Below are 21,420 nucleotides of genomic sequence, written 5' to 3'. Positions count from 1 at the left end.
GCTGAGCGGCTACCCTGGTTTCTTAATACATTTATTATCCATTATTCAAAAGATGCTAAACACTTATTATTAATGTTCAATATTCGATTATAATTTTTTAAGTTATTTGATATTTATATATATATATATATTTGTTCAGTCGTTATTTAACATAAATTTTATCCCAGGAAACCTTTTAGAATTTTTTTTATACCAAAAATGACCTATAGGTACGCTAAAAAACCTTTCCATTCTTGGTTCCTAAAAAAAAATAATTTTTATAATAACTGATGAGGGTTCGGTTCCATTCCTTGAAGTTCACATACCATTATACTAGTCTAATTTTGAAGGATGTGTACAGATTTTCCTTGGACTTTATTGCTATGGTTAAAAATACGACTATCATCTCTATAGACGTCATGCAGGATGGGTAAAGCGCTCCTAGCGGACTATGAGTGAACTTTTATCGGGTCACACTTCAAGTACATTGTACATAAACCATAGTAGTATATTGTAGTATAACACACATGAATTCAGTGAAATTTATTTACAATTTGTTTTATTTTATTTCAATTTTCAATTATAATAATTAAAATGGCTCAGTCAAAATCAAAAAACATGTGCTGTGTAGTGAACTGTTCCAACACATACAAAACTTCAAAACACCTCAAATTCTTTTCATTTCCCAATAGACAGTATGAACAGGAATTGAAAAAAAAATGGATTAGAGCTGTAAACCGTTTAGAGTAAGTTACCAAATTTTTAGATAATAAGATAATAAGATAATAAATCATTAAACAAAATACAATTGTCATAACTCACACACTCATTCTTAAGTAGGTACAAAAATATAATCTATTTAAGCAACTAGGTATAGATAATAATTTATATTATTTATAATTTAAGATTTATACAATGTCTAATGTTTGTATAAAATCTAAAATTAAATTTGAATGATGAGAAATGACAAATATGTGTTGTGTATGTGGGTATCTACTCACAAATCTATTCATTAAAATTATTCTTAATTTAACAGGGAAAATGGAAAATTATGGATGCCGACTACTCGAAGTTTGATATGTTCAGATCATTTTGTAGGAAACATACGATCTAAAGATCCACAAAGTCCATCTTATATTCCATCTATTTTTCCAAAAATGTACAATAAACCTAAACCCAATACTGATCAACAAATTAATAGATACAACCGTTCTAGAAATCGGTCAGAATTAAGAAATAGTAAAGCTATGAATGATTCTACCATCAACACATTTGATGTTGATATTACTGATATTAATGTAAACCAACATTCTAATTTAAACACTAAATGTGATGTTAGTACCCAAGTTAGTTTAAATATTTCTGGTAATGATAACTTTATTTTTGAATGCATACAAAATAAAAACAATGTAAACACACAAGTTTCAGTTCCCAAAAGTTTTGATAATAATTTTTCTAAACCATGTTTACTTGACAAAATGTGTGGGCCAGATTCAAGTGAAATCTCATATTTATCACGTGAATCATTTAAAGGGTTTGAATCAATAACAAATGAAAAACGCCTAATAAGTTTAACTGGGACTTCATTTTGTGTATTTAATCTTTTACTTTCTTTTTTAAAACCTACTTTAAACATAAATTCTGTTAAAAAAGAGAATAGATTACTTATTTTCTTAATAAAAATAAAACTGGGTATTAGCTATTCAGCAATCAGTGTGTTATTTGGAATCAATCCTTCTACAGTTTCAAGAATATTTACTGAATGTCTTCATTTTTTAAGTTCAAAGACTAAAGACTTTATTTTTTGGCCCGATAAATATTCAGTAAAACAATGTTTACCTGAAGCTTTTAAAATAAATTATCCAGATTGCAGATGTATTATTGATTGTACTGAAGTTAAGGTCGAGCAACCAAATACTGTAGAACAACGGGTTTATTTATATTCAAGATATAAAAGTAGTTATACAATAAAATTTCTTGTGGCAATCAACCCAAATGGAATGATTTGTTTTGTTTCAAAATGTTATGGTGGTAGGTCAAGTGACTCATATATTACAAACGATTCAGGATTTTTAAAAAAATTAGAACCCGGTGATCAGGTACTTGCTGACAAAGGGTTTCCTGGCATACAAACTGAAATTGAAAATAGTAACAGTATTTTAATTATGCCCCCAATATTGCATAATGGCCGTTTTTCCGAGACAGAAATACTGGAAACATATAGTATAGCTAGTGTTCGTATACACATTGAAAGGGTCTTTGCACGAATGAAAATGTATGGTATCCTTAATAAATTAAAAATTAACCTTCTTCCCCATGTTGATGATATTGTACATATATGTTGCGTTTTAACCAATCTGCAATTACCTATAATTAAGTCTTAAGGTGTATTTTTTTTTGTTTAATAGTTAAAAATAAGTTATGATTTGTGTACCTACCTAATTAATACTTATAAACTGTATTAACACTGTATACTGTATATTAATAATTATTATGCCTAAAAATGTAATTTTATATTTATATAAACTTTATATAAATATAATAAATATTATATAAAAAAATATTAAAATTATTATAAACTAACATTGATTTATAAAATAAACTTTATTTCACAAATATGCATTACATGTTTATTTATAAAAATTATCAATTAGTATTGCACATTATAACAATTGCCTGGAAGCTAATTCTGGCAAGTAATAATTAAAAAAAAATGTTTCTATTTTTTTTACAGTATTTGTTAAAAATAATTCATCTCTTTGTATAGTCAATGCCACTGGTTCAATATTATTATAAATAAAAAATTCACATGTTAATAAACCAGTACAGTACATTAATATTTGACATTGTGTAAAATACATTGATGATTTTTTTAACTTGAGTATCCCATTTTCAACTAATAAATATTTTAAATTTGGAATTCCATTTTCTACTATGGGTTTGCTTCGGCAAGAAATTGGGCATTTTATCTCAAGAACTGCATCAATTTTACCGTTTTTTAAAACTAATCCATCTGGACTAGCACATAACCAAGGAATAAATTGACAAATAACTAATCCACTTTTAATAACTTCTTTGTCAAACATTTGCTTATAAGCATCAATTGCAACTCCTTCAGTATTTTTCCCATAAGTAACATTTATAGAACCTTTTTTCCCTAAATTTGTTTCTTTAAGAAAAGTATTAACTAAATGTAATTGCCCAACAGAAGTTAAATTCCTGCAAACTCTAATTTTATGTGCCTTGGTGCTAGCAGATATACGGTTTTTTCTATTTTCAAACCAAAGATCACTGTCAGACTGATTTAATGTTTCAATAAAAATGTTAAAACATGCATTTTGATTAACTTTTATATACCTATTATAAAAAATATGTTCATTCATTTTTAAGGGAAACATAGAAGCTAAAAACAAATTAATATCATTATATTTTTGATAAAATAAAATTAAGGAGAAATGTTTTTTATAGGAGCTAATTAAAAACTGATTTTCTAAACTGTCTAGAATATCATTTAAACATAGTTTACATTCCCTTTCAACTTCACTAAGTGATGTAACTTTCAACATATTGCTAAAACTACAGGGTATATCAAAAATATCATAACTATCAACAAGAGTTGAGTGACAAACAGGAGTAGTTACTATAGTGTTTGCTTTTAATTTTTTTCTTGGAAACAAATCTTCTATTCTTTTACCCTTCTTATATTTGTTTTGAGCAGAATTTGTAGGTGTACCCCACTCTTGTGGTAAACTTGTTTTTGATGTTCCATCTTCATTGTTTATGTACCAAATTACAGCAGCAATGTGCTTACATTTAGCACCCGCGCCAGCAGGACAACCACAAGAAGCACAAAATACCAACCTGGTTTCATCAATCTGTTTATAAATAACATTTAACTAGTAAAGTACTTAGATAATAATCAGGTAGTTGAAACGTTTTTAAATATTTCAATTTGGAATATACCTACATATTAAATACTATCTACAACACAGTTTTTGTTTGGGAACCGATGTTATAGAGTGTTTTATTTATTTTAATATTTGACATAATTATATTATAGCAAAAAATTAAATTTTCTTAAAAATGTATGAAGGAAAAATGAAATATATAAATATAAATTATTTACTTCAAGAGTTACTTTCCATGGTTCTAAAGTAACTGATGTTTGTCTTATAACTGAGCCTTTAATATAAGACCATCCATTGCTGCATTTTATCTCTACTACATTTTTTACATGATTGCTGTCATACAATTTCTTCCCTTTATTATTTGTGAATTCAACATTGTACGAAATTGACTGAAATCCGTGGCTCAAAGTTAAATCAGTCATATTGATTTATTTTAATTAATATGGATAAAAAAAAAAAATATAGTAGACAAACTTGCTAAATAGACGACAACTATCTACACAAGTCAGAACAACCAGGAACATTAGAATAATAATTAATAATATAATATAAAAATATAATAGATAATAGATCATAATAGATGATAGATGCATAATAGTAAATAGATCCCCGAAATTAGTTCATACTTTCACTACTACGGCGCGCTGCTATCAATCCTGTCCATACCGTCTATAGCTAAATTATATTGTGCTCATTGGTTTTTAATGTCTATAGCCAACTCGATTTAACTATACACCAAACACTAAAGAATCTGATAATAGTAACGTACCTACTAACTTCGTCATTTCGTCAACTTTGAAATACCCATTACCCACCTTTCATTATCAAACACTTACGTACAGTAACTTTATATATATATATATATATATATATATATATATGTTACGGTGAATGATGTAAACGCGGTAAATGTTGTGAACGTAGACATTCCCCGGTTATTGATGTCAATCCCCAGTTTAGTTGGAGATTGATGTTCGATACTATCATTTCGGTTTCGCAAACGATCAGTGATAAGTATATATAGGTATGCGACAAAGCGTCGCTAGTTAAAAATATCATAGCGATAAATTAGCGAAAACCCGACTAGCAATAACACCGATAACCAATAATAATATGAAATGGTCTCTTAGTTTATTAGTTAGTATCAACGCGTAGGTACCTATATTGTAGCGAGTTGTATTTTAAAGTATGGAGAATCAAAATAAGTTTAAAGCAGCAATTGAAAAAATTATCGACGGTAAAAAGAGAGATGGTAGTATATTTTATTTTAGTTCTGAAGAATACAATAACAAGATTCAAAAAGTAAAAGAATTGACAATTGGAACATAAAAATAAAATGGTAACATATAATAGAATTATGCATAAATATGATGTTGTAACAATTGGCAGAAAAGAAAAATTAATTAAACTTATAGTTGAAAATGACTCTGGCGTTTTATTTTACGTCACAATAGACGAGTTGTTCGAAGTAATTCACACGGCAAATTTGGCAGTAGGCTATGGTGGTAGAAATAGGATGATGGCCATGTTAAAAACAAAATATTGTAATGTGACAACGGAGGCAGTTATGGCATATTTAAGCTTATGTTGTTATTTTCAAGTAAAACAATCGAATCCAAAAAGAGGACAAAACCAATTCTACATTCCGCATTCAATTCATAGTTTATCATCATTTACCACCAGCTTTAGTAAATGAGGTCAATGATCGGTGAAAGATGTAAATATTAGTTTAAAATGTGTTTTTTTACATTTACCGACATAATCGAATCATTTTGGTAAATTACGTCATTTATCAATTTTCGACATTCACCGTATCATATATATACATATTATGGTAAAATAAACATATTATTTATAATCAATTGTAATATCTGTATAACATTATACTCAAACTCAAACAATTATCAACGCAAATATAGATTTACTGAACTCTGTTCAATTATTCATGCCATGGTACATATAATTCTATAGAATATGCGTATATTATGTAATACATATTAACTAAATTTTGATTTTTCGATGTATTTGTAGATAGATACCTAGAAACCTCGTTAGAATGTGCACAGTTTTCAGACAATCGTTTGTTAATTAGATTTAAAATATTTATTTTTTTATTTAAATAATATCATCTAATTAAAATATGCAATGACTAATGATATAATATTATAATAATTAATTAACTTCAAAGTTTTAACCTTAGTTTAATTATTATTCACACAAATTGTTAGATAACGTTAATTAAAAACGTTGTTCCCAATTAGGGAGAATAATTGACCCTATGCTATAACTTATATAGTTTATAGCCTATAAGTAATTAATGTTTGTTTTTATTTTTGATACCTAGTTTCGTTTATTCGCGATGAGATTTGAAATGTATTACAAGTTGAAACTGCTCGAAATCAAAATAAAGAATTATAAAAAATCAGGAAAAATCTCAACAAACTGTTATATATTTTCACCTATTACCTTATTGGCTAACTTTCATTCTGCTTCTGTATTATATGGTTCATTAATTTAGTACCTATAAAATTAGGTTCAATTTAAACTATATAATACTTAGGTTTTGTGTGGGATTAAGAAATTATTTAATTTACAATTATCATAGCGGTGTGTAGTGTGTTATCTGTTGTTATCATTATTTTTCTCGAGGAAAATGGTTCAATTTTTCATAGAATATATTCAAATATTCAAATATATCCTACTTATTTTTTATTAATCTCGCTTTCATCGTAAATATATGGTATAGATAGGTATTAACTATTGTATTAGCTGCGCATTTTCAGACGGGTCGTTTCCGCATATTTAGATTCATTTTAAATCAAAAACTTCTGTTGAAATCGGCGAGGTAAATAATTTATACTATTAATTTATAAACAAAGTATAAATTGTATTAATTGAATATTCAGAGAACAGTTAAGTTATATTGTCGTATTTTTCTTTAGTCCATTAATGAGAAAACTTTATAATAAGATTTTTTGGACGTACGCGTTAATTGGTTAATTACGAATTAATAATTTAATACCTACTCGATTTTAAAACAGTAAGTACTGAAAGACAGAATAATCGTTCGCATCAGCGCAAATTAGCATTTGATATAATACAATTATTTATTTAAAAGTTTGACTTGCTTGAAGTCCATTTTTAATCAACAAATGGTATTTATAGTTAAGTATTTTTGTTATAATTTCTCAAAGAATTGTAGAAAATTATAAAAAAAATGTTATCTTTACAATCTATTAGGGGAACCCGGAGCAGAATGTGGATGAGAGGTACAACGGGGTATCAGCTATTTTTAATACTTAACGTTTCGTATATCCCTCAGTCTCGCCTAAAATAATAATGTTATACCTACATGTTATTATAGATAACGTTATCACGATCAAAACGCGTATACTTTTTCAGTAATTGACAATTCATTGTTTTGTGTTGAATGCTTATAACGTTCTTCGATTTTTAACTGTAGGTAAGTGGCATTTAATATCATTGAATAACTTGAGTATTATTATAAACATACCACATAACACACTAATGTTATTCTTGTTTAAGTAAAATAATTGCATTTTTGGGAAAAACTCGTAGATAAGATATAATTAGCATATCGGGGCACAATGAAACGGGACAGAATGTATCCATATGTAATATCCCATTTCACATCCCATTTCACATCCCATTTTTTTACGGTTTTATATTATTTAAAGCAATAATTGTTGTACCAACCGAAAGTATGGATAAAGCCATTTCTGTTGTACACTTGTACTTAAAAAGAAATGGGTTTCAAAAAAGCTGCTCAGCAATTTGCAGTTCCAAAGACAACATTGGAGAGATATGTAAAATAGAAAAAAGAAAATCCCGATTTTGTAATTGATAAAACCAGCGGAAAATATAAATGTATTTTTAATGAACAGCAGGAACTAGAATATTTAGTTGATTATTTGAAATCTATGGAAAAAAGACTTTTGGGTTTACGATGTTAGATTTTCGTAAATTGGCTTTTCAGTTTGCCGAAATAATTGGTTGCTCTCACCGTTTTAATCAGGCTGATAGAATGGCTGGTCAGGATTGGATGAATAGTTTTTTATTAAGACACACCTGAAACCACATCTGGTGCTCGCGCTATACGTTTTAATAAAGTAGCTTATACTCAGTTCTTCAATTTATAAACTGGTTGCATTGATAGATATAAGCTGAATGCGAATAGAATATACAATTGCGATGGAACTGGTATCACAGTAAATCCAAAAGGACAGTCAAAATTATTAGCTACTAAAAGTAAACGACAGGTTGGCATTTCAACATCTGCTAAACGTGGAGAAACGGTTACTGCAGTAATATGCTTTTCAGCTAGTGGTGCATATGTCCCTCCAATGTTAATTTCAATTTTAATTTTCCTGAGAAAAAGAAATCAATCACATTTTTCTACGGGACTACCATCTGAATCGCCCACCTTCGAACAATAATGTTTTTAGTGATGAAGATTTTTCCTATCTACCGCCTTAGAGCCAAAATGTCTGAATTCATAAATATGATAGGTTCCTAATCTTTATACAGTGCAATATTTAAATATGAAAACAATAATAATATGATGTATGGTAACTTCTTAGTAAAACCAATACTTTTAATACTACAGTACTATTGATTAGCTCAAATCTATAAATTGCCAGTTAATACAGACAATTAATATAAAATATAAACATAAACATTCTTAGCTCTATGATTTATTACCTATATTTGAATTTAAAGCTCTTAGTTTATTTCCTTTTTTAAATCATGTCTAGCTTACGATGTCTTATACTCAGTGTGGCTTATATTTTTCCATATCATAATTAAATGTCAAGCTACCCATAGTTAAAGTACTCATAGGTATTTATGATTTTTGATTCAATTATTTCATCCAAAACATAAATATTATATGTGTCGGAATGTTGATTATTTGAAATACTTTTTTTGTTCAGTTGAAAAAAATAAAATATCTATACAATATAATTAACAAAGAGAACAGTATATTTACCGGTTCACGATTTGTCTTGAACACGAATAAAAAAATAATAATACAATTATGTTCATTAAAACTATAATGGCATTGTGATTTTTTTTCAGATACGAAAAACACATACTGTTTCCAAAACTGTTGTCCCAACACATTGAAGGTTATGAACAAACGCACTCGCTCTGTAACAGAGATTTTAAAAAATGTGGAACGTCACGAAGGTAAATATATTAAATACAATATAAGTATGGTTGTCTCAGTCAAACTGAAAGATAGGTGGTAATGAATTGTACAAATATTTGTTTTATATTTAAATATTTTTTTTTATTATTCCATTAGTTAAGTTAAACACAAAGTAAGTAATTACAGTCCTAGTTTGCATTACAAATAAATAAATTGCGGTAGTTGATATACTCAATGCTTTTTTAAAAATAAATTAACTTGTCTTTTTACTAACCAATACCAGAGTTAAGTAATTACGTTTTAAATATATGCTTACAACAATAAAGTAGGTATTGTTTGTTTAAAAGTATAAAGCAAATTTCGATAAACGTTTTTTCAAAATCACAGAAATTATAAAATAAAGTCATATCGTTATTGTTATATTGTGTTTAATATGATAGGTATAGTTATGCATCACAACAATATCGGTACACAGTGAAAAGAATCAGAGCTCTCGAATTTGTCAGCAGTACAGATTTTAAGTTAAAGTTTAATAACATAATTATTATTGTGATTGTTATTCCGGTCGTCTGTAATATTATCAAAACGATAATTTATTGTTCGGGACACTTTGAGTGTAACTTGAGAGCATTGATACGAATAGGTTTTGTGCAATAGAATGTATCATAATAATATTATGTGGCTTGGTGAGTCGCGCTGGTACGTTCAATCTGCGGAAACGTACTGAGCATACTGGTCGCAGTTGCAAGCTGCCGAATGGGTGACCACCTGGGATTTTTAGAAACATATCCTTGCCACACATCCACAAATACGTGTTACAAACTACTAAATACCGAACCATCTTACACCCAATGGTCTGTGTTGCCACGGGTTCCTCCCAGAAAAAAAAAATATATTTTATATTGCAATGGCCGCAGACATTCGATATGAGTAAAAATAGCTGAACATTTACATGCGATGTGATGAAAATTCGGGCTGAAAATTTATAAAAAAAAATTACCAGCGAGGTCACTCTGCTGTAATATATGTAGGTATCCCTTAATTGAGTAGGTCATTGTCAATTGTAACACATGCGATAAATTTAAATTCAACGATAAATAATAATTGTATACTTACAATGAAAAACAATACTACCTAATTGAAAGTGGAAACTAATGACTATACTACATTTATCATCTTATACTTCTATGGATATTTTATATTATTTTTATTTTTATTTTTAATTTATATTACTTAATTATAGAATTTTCTTTTCAATAAGTAATATACAGTAAGTTGAACTTATTTTAAGCAAAAAAAAAGAAAAGAATTTCGTACATTATTATAATGTAACGATTTTATTATTTTAACTTATGAGTGAATTGACACTTTACAAACGTTTTGGTTAGATTTGGTTTAGTACAAATATAACTTTAAATAAATCTAAATATTTAATTCTATTTTTTGGAAAATTTTAACATGTATATTAAATAACAATTTATTTAATAGTGGAATGTTTTAAGTTTGTCCGTTTATGAATTAATCATCATGAACAATAATATTGCCTTCAAACGCTGGTTAAGTTATGGCTATTATATATCTCTATAGAGAGTCTTCGAGTCGTGGAGTCAGACACCGATACAACGAATACTCATATTACAGATGTACCTAGGTATTTGCATAATTGTGCCCTAATTAATATCAGGTTCCTATATATATATATATATGTATGTGACCACTATTTGCCCATTTTCAGTACATAAAAGGAGCTTTAGTTTATCTAACCTCACCTGTTCAAATATATGTACTTGGGTATGTTTGTGTATGTGATGGCATGAATATTATTATGTCAATCTCATCATCGTTCACAGGACGCTGTACATATCTGTGGACTCTGAGCCGTGTGAAAGCAAAATTGTCGTCTCAATTTTACATATTAGGTAGGTATATATCTTACACCACGTGGAGTTTACTTGGCAAATACGGGTGAATAGTACATATTATATACTTTGTATTATAAAGGAAAAACACTTACGGTGGTCCATAATAATATGCATAGTTTGATGTTTTAAAAAAATCTCATTCTGTAAGTTTTAAAATAGTCTTACACATTATACTCACATTAAGTATCGTGTTATAAGAAGGGGATAGGCAAATTGAAAGTGGCAAGCTTAACCAACTTTTGAATGTAGAGACCTTGAAAATGAATCTTAGGATGTAGATATAGATATAATTCATATGTACATAGATACATATAAAATATAGGTAAGTTACCTATTTTGAAGTATTTTGTAATATTTCTGAAAAATATGATTTGAATTGGAAAGAACAATTACGAGATATGCTCAATCATATGACGGAGCAGCATCGATGCAAGGCGAATATTCAGGCCTCCGCACATTGATTCAACAAGAAAATCCAAGGGCTAAATACATATGGTGTTTTGCACACCGCTTAAATTTAGTTATCGTAGATACAGCTGATTCTAGTGTACACACTAGACAATTTCTTGGTGATCTTCAAGCATTAATTGGATTTATGAGAGCTAGAAAGAGAACATCTGAGTTTGTTAAGTACCAAAAACTCATTTATCCTACTGAAAGAATCCGTAGAATAAGATAATTTTCCACATCGAGTGGACTTCTCATGACCGTGTTATCATTGTTATTTTTGAAAAATATAAAGCATTATATGAAACTTTAGAATGTTTACTTAAGTCAACTGACAGAGTTACATCATCTGGTGCAAAAAATTTTTTGAATGTAATATCATCGTTTGATTTTGTTATAACAATGATATTATTAAGAAAAATATTTTCAGTTACAACACCACTATCAAACTACTTACAATCTAAATCAGTAGAAAGTGAAAGTTCTGAAGAAGAAGAAAAAAAATATAACTGAAGATGAACAAATTAATATGACAAAAATTGGTGTTAGTACTATTCTTTATACATATTTCTCGTACATTATCCAAGTATGATTTGTCAGCAGCGTTTCCCAATTTGTATATAGCATACAAAGTCTTAGGGACTATACCATTTACATCAGCATCTGCAGAAAGATCATTTTCCAAAGTAAGTTTGATTGTTGATTCTTATGCTTCTAAAATATACATTTTCTCAATCCCTAAGATTTTAATTAAAATCTATATATTTAATTGCCTTGCTTGGTATTATAAAGGTTTGGATTTTAGATTTTATTTTTTACTTCTATGGGGTGAAAGTTTAAAATTGAATATAGAGTCTAAGATTTTTGTGAAGGTCTCATAGTATTTATAATAACTTACCTTTTCAGAAATTTACAATTATATTATTTTAAACAGTAAATTTATCACTAATTACACTTATTATTATTTTCAGGTTAAACTTATTAAAACACGTTTACGTTCTACAATGGATCAGGGACGTTTGGAAAGCTTAATGTTTTTGAGCTGTGAAAGAGACATCAAAATTGATTATGAAGAGACTATAACATTATGGGGAAAATCATCCTATATGTTAAAAAAAATCATTATTATTTAAATAAATAAATATATTTTATCATTAAAATTTTTTTTATGTTTTTTGTGATGGGTGGTGGGTCTGACAATATAACTTGTGCCTCATAACTTAATGAAGTTCGCCACGCCACTGTAGGTAACCAATACACTGTCTATTGTAAACGCGTATATTATACGTATAAATATATAATACATATTTTATGCTGATGTAGGTAATGATTATAATATTAATCAACAGTATGATCATGATAAGCTAACAGATAACCATACAAGTATAAAATGGCACCTTATTACTTACAAGTGCTCATTTACTCTCTTGACAGTGTTCGTGTTCAATTTTAATGTAGGTAAGTTAGTATGTATTGTTAGTTATTACTTATTAATATAAATTTTATATTTTATACTTAGTATTTACGCTCTCGTTATTGTGCATCTATAACTTATGCATATATACTCATATTCGAAGTTAATTATTAATTTTTAACAATAATAATAATTATTATTACTATATCAACTTGGGTATTTTTTGATTCTTTGTTCGTTCATTACACGTTTTCTCGTCTCCAAAATATTTTATAAATGTTAATTACCTCAGTTTTAAACTTTTTGACAGATATAAGAGGGTATAATAAAGAGCTGCATCATGTAATTTGCTGTCGGGTGGAAAATTTCTCAACACAGCACTAGACTCTTACGCATAATAATTATTACGCTGGGATTTGCTGGAATATAAAAGTAACATCGCCGCAAGACTATCATAATTTATATTCTATGGGTTCTTATTATAGCAGTCTATTCTACAGTAGGTATTTTATTTTTCATATCTCAGGTAGAAACAGTGGCATAGCTAGAAGGGTATTTTGGGTATCCCTCTCTTCACCATATTTATATGCAAGAAATTACATGCGTTTCAGCCTTTCATAAAATATGTTGTCGTATGGTACCTACTATTTCATATTTGATATGGTTGATATGAAGATTAATGACTAAAAAAGTTGTGTAGAACTCCCACACATGGTTTGTATGTATACATTTTTTTAATCTACCCTCAGACGTATGGTGTCTTTATTTAAAGAATTAGAGGTCTTTATAAATATAATACATACATAACAAGTATATACTTGATAATCAGTATAGTATAGTATAGTATCAATATATTGTTAAAATAGTAGATAGTTATAAATATAAACATACAGTGTAATTCACCAAGCATGCTCAGTCCCATTTTCTTTAATAATCAAGTTTCAAAATCTGATTTTTGGAATCTTTAAATAAACTCAATAAAGACTTTATTTTCAAATTCTTGAGATTTAGTGATACAAACTTTTATTTTTCAAATGAGAACCCCCCTCCTCGTTTACTGTAAATTATTAAGAGGATAATTTTTTTGAAAATTTGTATGTGTAGAAATCAAAATTTCAGCGAGTTATTTTCTAGTTACTATATATTTTGTGAGAAGGATAATAGTTTATAATCTATAATAGGGAATAAAAATATGGGTATACAGTTATATACATAACATACAATATTATAAATTTTCATTAATAATCATTATTCATTATAATATTATTATAATAAATATAAATTATTACTGCCAAAATACTAATTAGTATTATCAATAAGATAAGAGTTTTAAAATATTGTAACCAAATTCAAAACTTGTTATTTTGTTTAAATAGTAGCAAATCCCAAATCGTAAGTGGAAAGTACATGTAGCTGGTAGGCACACACTCAGGTATACTTATAACGCAATATATTATTATAATTATTATTATTGAATGATTCAATTATTGTGATATATTATAAATTATAATAGTTAACAAATAAAAATAAAAGATATTAAATTGTGATTTTAATTATATAGGGTGTGATCATATTGAATACTAGATATTGTGAACTAAGGTAAATATTTTATCATTGCGATGCCAATGTAATAAAAACTTGTGCATCATAGGTACATTTACGAATTGCATATTACCAAATACCATTAGTATCTTACTATCTACTTTCAAGTTTCAACTTGAGTACTAAACTTACTGTTTTAGTATTTTATATTTATTATACTTAACATTCAACTAGTATTTTTTACTTATTGGGTTTTTCAAATTTAAAAAATTGGTTATTAAATATTCATTATTGATTTTCATTTTTTTTATATTATTAATTATTGGTGTTCTATATTCAATTTACTGTTATATAGTGTCTAATATGTATGCAGTATTCTTATTATTTTAGTAATTAAATAGATCTCAATCTACAATGATTATAAACACATTCTTGCTTGATAATTATTATATTAATTGTTGAGATGCAGTGTCGTAGCCAGGATTTCTAAAGGGGAGAGGGGGCAAACAAAAAAATATTATAAAAATTAAATTTGTACTGTTTTCATTGTAAAAAAAAAAAAAATAGAGATAATTCGTATACCTACTTATTATGTGACCACATATAATACTAAATACATCCAGCTAAAATGGATAAAATATCTACAAAATTTTTATTTATAATAATTTATTGCAAACCACAGCAAATATCAGATAAATATTTCTTATTATTTCTAATCTACAACTTTCATCTTCCTAGGAGATTTATTTATAAATGCAGTAATTATATATTTTTCTACGTTTTCATAATCTAATTCATCTTTATTTATTGTAGCTAAGGCTAAACCATTCAACCTTTCTCCGTTCATTGTAGCTCTTAAATTTTTCAGTTTTTTAAGAACCGAAAATTTAAGTTCTAAAGTAGCGGATGTTACTAGCAAAAATAGCGAATAATTGAAGAATCTTCTTTAAATTTTCTCTCAATTGCCATTGATTTCTTCATATGAATAACTTGGCTTTCAACATATATTCATACTAACTAAAAAGTAATCCTTGTAAATAGAAGCAGCAGCTAAGATTGCTTACTTATTATAATGTGACAAATTAGATGGTATGAGTCCTTCTAGTGAAATAATATTGTTTCTAGTCATTTATCAAATCTTGAATGCAACTGCGAGATTAAATTATTAAGAAATTGTATAAATATTACTATTTTATAATATTCCTCCTCTGCATCTTTGGCATTAACATTGTTTCGGGCAGTTTGTCTCCCACAGATTCGAGGCATGCGTATTTCAATTTCAAATTCAGAAGCTATAGATAATAAATAACATTTCTATTATTATTTTTTTTATTTTCTATGAACGTACTAGGTAATATATAAAAACACTACTGCTGATGGAGGAACATGGTCTCTGGCTGTTGAGTGTTGAGATATTATTATTATTATTCATAAACAAAATGGACGCACAGTTTTTTAAACATTCAATAGGTAGGTGTATTGTTATTCCATTGAATAAAATCGTCAAACATGTATTTGGTAAGTCAGTATTTTCATTAATTAATGTACATGAATATTTTTAATTAATATAAATGGTTTTAGAAAAGTTATAATTTTTGATGATTTTTCAATTATCAAAACATAATATGTGATGATTTCATAATATTTAAATTCGTATGTAAAATTAAATTCCAAACATCAAACCTTTTGATTTGAGAAATGCGTTAAAAGTACACGAATATATACAGGGTGATTTTATCAAACAACACTCATTATTTAAAAAAGTATTGGCTTTTTTCAAAATATTTTTTTACATAGTTTCAAGTTGTTAGAAAACCAACGCTTTTATTAAAAAATTATATTTTTAAATATTTTTATCTTTATCATTTTTTAAGTTTTTTACTTTTTTGAATGGCAACATAGTTTTTTAATTTCATATTCCAAAGCAGAATATTTTTCTAAAAATTTTGATACATAAAAATCGAATTTAGTATGAGTAGTTTATAAGTTATAAGTATTTAAAGTTTAGACAAGCGGAGTAGTGGACAAACATTTTGCGGGGTAACCCCGTACCACTCCACTCTGCCAATCTAAACTTTAAATACCTATAACTCATAAACTACTAGCGCTAAATTCGAAATTTTAACGTAATAATTAATTAAAAAAAATAGCTTTATTAATTTATGAAATTTTAAGTATAGGTTACCATTTGAAAATCAAAAGTTGATAGTGATTTATCTAATAAATATAAGGATGAAAAATAAAAAAAAATAATCAATTCAAGAAGAGTTGAAATCTACAATTTTGAAAATAAAAAAATTTGAAAAAAGTCAATACTTTTTAAATAATAAGTGTTGTTTGATAAAAGAATCACCCTGTATAATGTTCCTACAATAATAATTTACATGGCTAATTGTGATGGTTCTGGATGCTCTGGTACTATAATACCTTCTACCAGTTCCACTTGTATAAGTTACATCATTGATTTAAAGACTAGAAAAGAATTAATATAATGCAAAGCAATGTCACAAATCTTTTATGAAGATTAAATTATTATACTAAGGTAGTTTATAAACACAATTTAATTTAGATATTAAAATTATCATTTATTCTAATTGCTTATTGCAGGGTTTTATAAAATATATGTGAATCATTTAATGTTTATTGCATAAAGCCGTAAAATAATATTTTACTTCATTAAATATTATAGTACTACATTTTAAACATGCATAAATATTTTCAATTATATTGATTAATATTACAAATATTTTTATTGTAAATAAATAATAATTATTATTAATAATACATTTCAAAAATTCAAAATATCCTCCTTATTATAAGTTATTTAAAAAAAATAAGTTATGTCAATCATGAATACCACCTACTATATTCTTTAGTTATTTAATCAAATTATATCATCATACTTATATTCATTTTGTCATTACTTATGTTTATTAATACATTTTGTGGAATATTTTAAATAGGTAACTGCTTTCTGCCTTTCTAGTAAGATTTTTATTTAGATTATATTATTAAATTTTAAAAATATATATAAAAACATAATTTAATTTACCTAGTGATTTTATATGTAAATTCAAGTCCTGAAGTCAAACATCAAGCATTTCCATTTACTTACAAATAGTATCAAGTCAACCATTTATTTTGTTGATATTTGATATAATAGTGACTACCCCTATAATCTTTGAGAGATTTCTTAGTAGGTAATACATAAATACTTACTGTGGCTAATTTTGTGAGACTTTTACAATTCAATTTTAGTACATTTTATAACAGAATACCCAAATTCCTATTTTTTTTAAAATTGGTAATTTCAATTCTGACCATAATGCAACTTATCCCGACCGCAACCAGAAATTGTCTTACCACCAAAAACCAGCACAAGCTTCATTGTGCATGTCAAAGGCCGTTAGAACTTAGATCGTTTTGGAAGGTGTATTTAGGCCCAACATAATATTAAGGTATTCCAGGATAACTAAGTGATTAAATTTCTACTTTTTGTTTTATATAATACACAGTATAACATTACCATGTATAATATCCGAGTAAAATAACATGAAAATATAGCCTTCTAAAATAGACGTATATAGAAATTATTACTCTATTAGATAGCTAAATTTATCAATTCGTAAATTCTATTTTCGAAGATTTATCATCATACAAATTTAATAATATAAAATTGCAGACCTGTGCGCAGTATTAAATAATGGGGGATGTTTTGAAAAAAAAATTAATTAAAAAATTAGCAAATAGTATTATAACATATTTATATTTATTATTAATTTTGCAAGTACCTGTATTAAAACTATTTTAAGAATGTTTTTTAACAATACTACATTTTTTAAATAAATTTACTCGATGACGGACAGAAAAGAATTGATTCAATGCTTGATTGGCACTTTTGACAAAATGTATTTTATATAATATTTCGATAACAATATATTTCAAATCACGAACGAGACGACTATAATATTATGTTCTATAGCACACGTTCGCGCATGCACAAGTAGTCGAAAGCACGTTCGAAAATATTTTTGTACATACGTGACAATGAATAATGCTAAAAAGCCTGCGAAAAATTATCATACCTCTAACTCTATAATAGTAGTCCAATTTAATTTTGAAAAATGATTTGAATTATAATTATCAAATTAATATAGTAATTATAATTAATTTTAATGTACAAACTACCTTATCATTTTCTAGCCGTGGTTTTTTGAAAAACTTTCGAATGTTCATTTTAATGTTAATTCTAACGGTGTTTTTATAACGAACGTCTCGTGAACTTAAAATCGTGTATGATTATTAGGGTTATGATGTTTATGACTTTTGCATATTTTTTCTTTTAGTCGTGCACATTACAGACCAAGTTATAAATTCGTTTTGTGTGACATAGAATCAGATGTTCCTATTCAATTTTACTTTGCATATTTTTGCATATTTAGGGATTTTTATGAATAAATGCATATTGGTTCTCCAGGGATGGATAGTAACTTTTTAACATGAGGGTTAGTTTGATTATGAAGGCGATTTCTGAATTTTGAGTAAAATAGCTTGGCTGTTTCAGTGACTTTAAGAATATGGAGATCAGTATGAAGGGTTTGATTGGAGATGTAAGGAGAAGCATTAGTTATGAGTCTGAGGATTTTAGATTGGAACACTTGTATTTTTGGAATATTCGATTTTTTGGCAGTACCCCAGACATGAATACCGTATAACCATATTGGCTTAAGGAGGAGATTGTAGATATGAATTTTGGTTGTGAGAGATAGTTTTGAGAACTTACCAAGGATAGGTCTGAGAGAGTAGAGTTGTTTATTTAATTTTATTTTTGTTGTGTGAATGTGTTTAGTCCACGTTAGACGTTTGTCGAAAATTAGACCTAGATATTTGGCTGTGTCAGAATTTGGTATAGGTTTGTTGTTTATATGTACTGGGGGAGGTCGTCTGTGGTGGAGAGCAAAGGTAGTGTGTACAGATTTGCTTTCGTTTATTTTGACGTGCCAGAGAGAGTACCAGTGTTATAGGTCTTTCAGTTGATTTTGGAGAGAGGTTGAAACTAAGCCCGATCGGTGTGGGAGGAGTATATTATTACTCTGTCGTCAGCGTATTCGGCAATTTGAGTATTCGGATTTGTGGGCTGAGTACAAGTTAAATAGGGTTGGAGATGCAACTGCGCCTTGAGGAATGCCAGCTAAAATTGGAAAAATTCTGGATAATTTCAAATAATAAATAAATGCATATTTCAACAAAAAATAACTTAAATAGGTACAATATAAACCTCAATAAAAACCCATAGGTACCTAGGCACAGTCGATTTCACATTTAACGAAAATGAGAAAATATGAAATCCATAATATATAGGTAATTTACTTATCTTTATTACATACTTATCTTAACTTTGACTCTACGTTTATTAATCAAGTTTACGATCGATGATTGCGATAGTGTGTCGAATTTACTGTAAGTACCTATGTTTTTAATTTCAAAATATCATATTTTTATATATGTGTATTTAAGTTTAAAGTTATAAAAAAAGTATTATTGTCATTATATATTGTTAATTGTCATGCCAATGACCATTGACGCCGAGGCTTATCTATTAAAATATAGGTAATAGATCAAAAATGAATAACACGATTTTTTTGGTCATGGGGGATGGGGGTGAAATGGATGAAAAGATTTTTCAATGTTTCATAAGCAATAGAAATATAATTTACATGTGATAAAATAATGGTATATCGCATAAGTTTAAATAATAGATTTATCATATCGTATGAATAAAATGCACATTATAATATGAATATAAATAATAATTATTCGAAAACGAATTCACTTTACATCATCCACAAGAAGAATAATTAATTGTTTCGCACTAAACCGAAAACTAAACCTAATCCTATCAGAAAGCCTTATTGACACCTCTCTTGCTCCGAACCCGACAGACAACAAAACAATAGCGCTTACAATCTCTAAAAATTACAAAATTTAACTTCAAAAATATACAGGATGATTTACCAAGCATGTTAAACCTCTTTTTTCTTTAATAATGAAATTATTCAAAATTTGAAAATATGGTCATTGAGTATATTTAAAGATTCCAAAAGTCAGATTTTGAATAGCTTCATTATTAAAGGAAATAGGTGTGAGCATGTTTGGTGAATCACCCTATATATGTAAGTATGCATGAACATTTTAGAGGTTTACCTGTAATGAGGTAGTCCCTTACCTTGGACTAAGTCATCGTATGGTTCCAAGTGTTTCACCTATTCGTTCAAAACTAAAAACTTAAAATACTAACTAACATCAAACTTAAACTTAATTAGTAATTAATAATTACTTTTACAATAATTATTATTATAAAATACTCTTAGACCAAGGACTTGTAGCATTTTATATTTTTTTTCCTAATTAATAAAGTATTCTTTTGTGTATACAATTAACTCTAGCTTAGTTTTTATTGTTTGGGAATTAAATGATCTTATCATCATTATGAACAATGAAGTATAAATAGGTACTGTATGGATTTTTAGAGAGCATCAAAGTTCGATCTTTCTATAATATTTTAATATTTGAGACATTTTTATGACTTCAAAACTAACAAAATAAAAATATTTATTAATATTAAATTTATTAAAAATATATCAATATCAGAAAATAGGAAATTTGGAAAAATCCGAAGTAGGATATATACACCTCCACATTATTGTGTTACTTAGTTTATTATTACTCTTATAATTATTTACATTGCTGCCAACACGAAGAAATTGTTTGACTGTTGGCTATATTACTCAAACACGTGTTAATATTATATTTCCCATGGACAGAGACATCTCCGTGCAATTTACCATCGTTGGTACTCACTATTTCCTTCACTCGGTAATAATTGTGTTTATGACATCTTACATTGTAGGATTATTGTTCACAGAATTCTGTTCCCACTTATCGTTATTACACAGTTGAATCGATCATTCTAACCTATTTAATTTAATTTACTGACAGAACTCAGAAGTGTTCACTTACCTCACAGTCTATAAACTA

At 27.4% G+C, this 21,420-nt stretch overlaps 3 protein-coding genes and 2 pseudogenes across 3 annotated transcripts in view; 3 read left to right on the top strand and 2 right to left on the bottom strand.

Annotated features, from left to right (window-relative positions):
• The window catches only part of LOC107165618 (cytosolic carboxypeptidase 6-like), a 60,680-nt gene that overhangs the window by 25,913 nt on the left and 13,347 nt on the right, over positions 1-21,420 (top strand). Inside the window, exon 10 of the mRNA XM_089217808.1 lies at positions 8,985-9,095. Coding sequence (XP_089073934.1) covers positions 8,985-9,095 — 111 coding nt within the window. The remainder of the gene's footprint in view (positions 1-8,984; positions 9,096-21,420) is intronic.
• On the top strand, positions 438-2,601 carry LOC149062185 (uncharacterized). The gene is made up of 2 exons (XM_089217214.1): positions 438-725; positions 1,016-2,601. Exons 1-2 carry the CDS (start codon positions 574-576, stop codon positions 2,361-2,363), a joined length of 1,500 nt encoding a protein of 499 aa, XP_089073340.1. The 5' UTR covers positions 438-573; the 3' UTR covers positions 2,364-2,601.
• Positions 2,586-4,547, bottom strand: LOC149062184 (uncharacterized). The gene is made up of 2 exons (XM_089217215.1): positions 4,106-4,547; positions 2,586-3,854 (listed from the first exon to the last, which is right to left on the bottom strand). The coding sequence occupies exons 1-2, from the start codon at positions 4,307-4,309 to the stop codon at positions 2,643-2,645; spliced, it is 1,416 nt and encodes a 471-aa protein (XP_089073341.1). The 5' UTR covers positions 4,310-4,547; the 3' UTR covers positions 2,586-2,642.
• Positions 11,956-12,559, top strand: LOC149062183 (uncharacterized; annotated as a pseudogene).
• Positions 15,095-20,404, bottom strand: LOC149062182 (uncharacterized; annotated as a pseudogene).

The sequence above is a fragment of the Diuraphis noxia genome, unplaced genomic scaffold (assembly GCF_037042655.1).
Source record: "Diuraphis noxia isolate RWA-SAM2 unplaced genomic scaffold, SU_Dnox_SAM2 contig0001, whole genome shotgun sequence".
NCBI lineage: Eukaryota > Metazoa > Arthropoda > Insecta > Hemiptera > Aphididae > Diuraphis > Diuraphis noxia.
The sequence above is the reverse complement of the archived record's forward strand: the minus strand, read 5'-3'. Positions and strand labels throughout refer to the sequence as shown.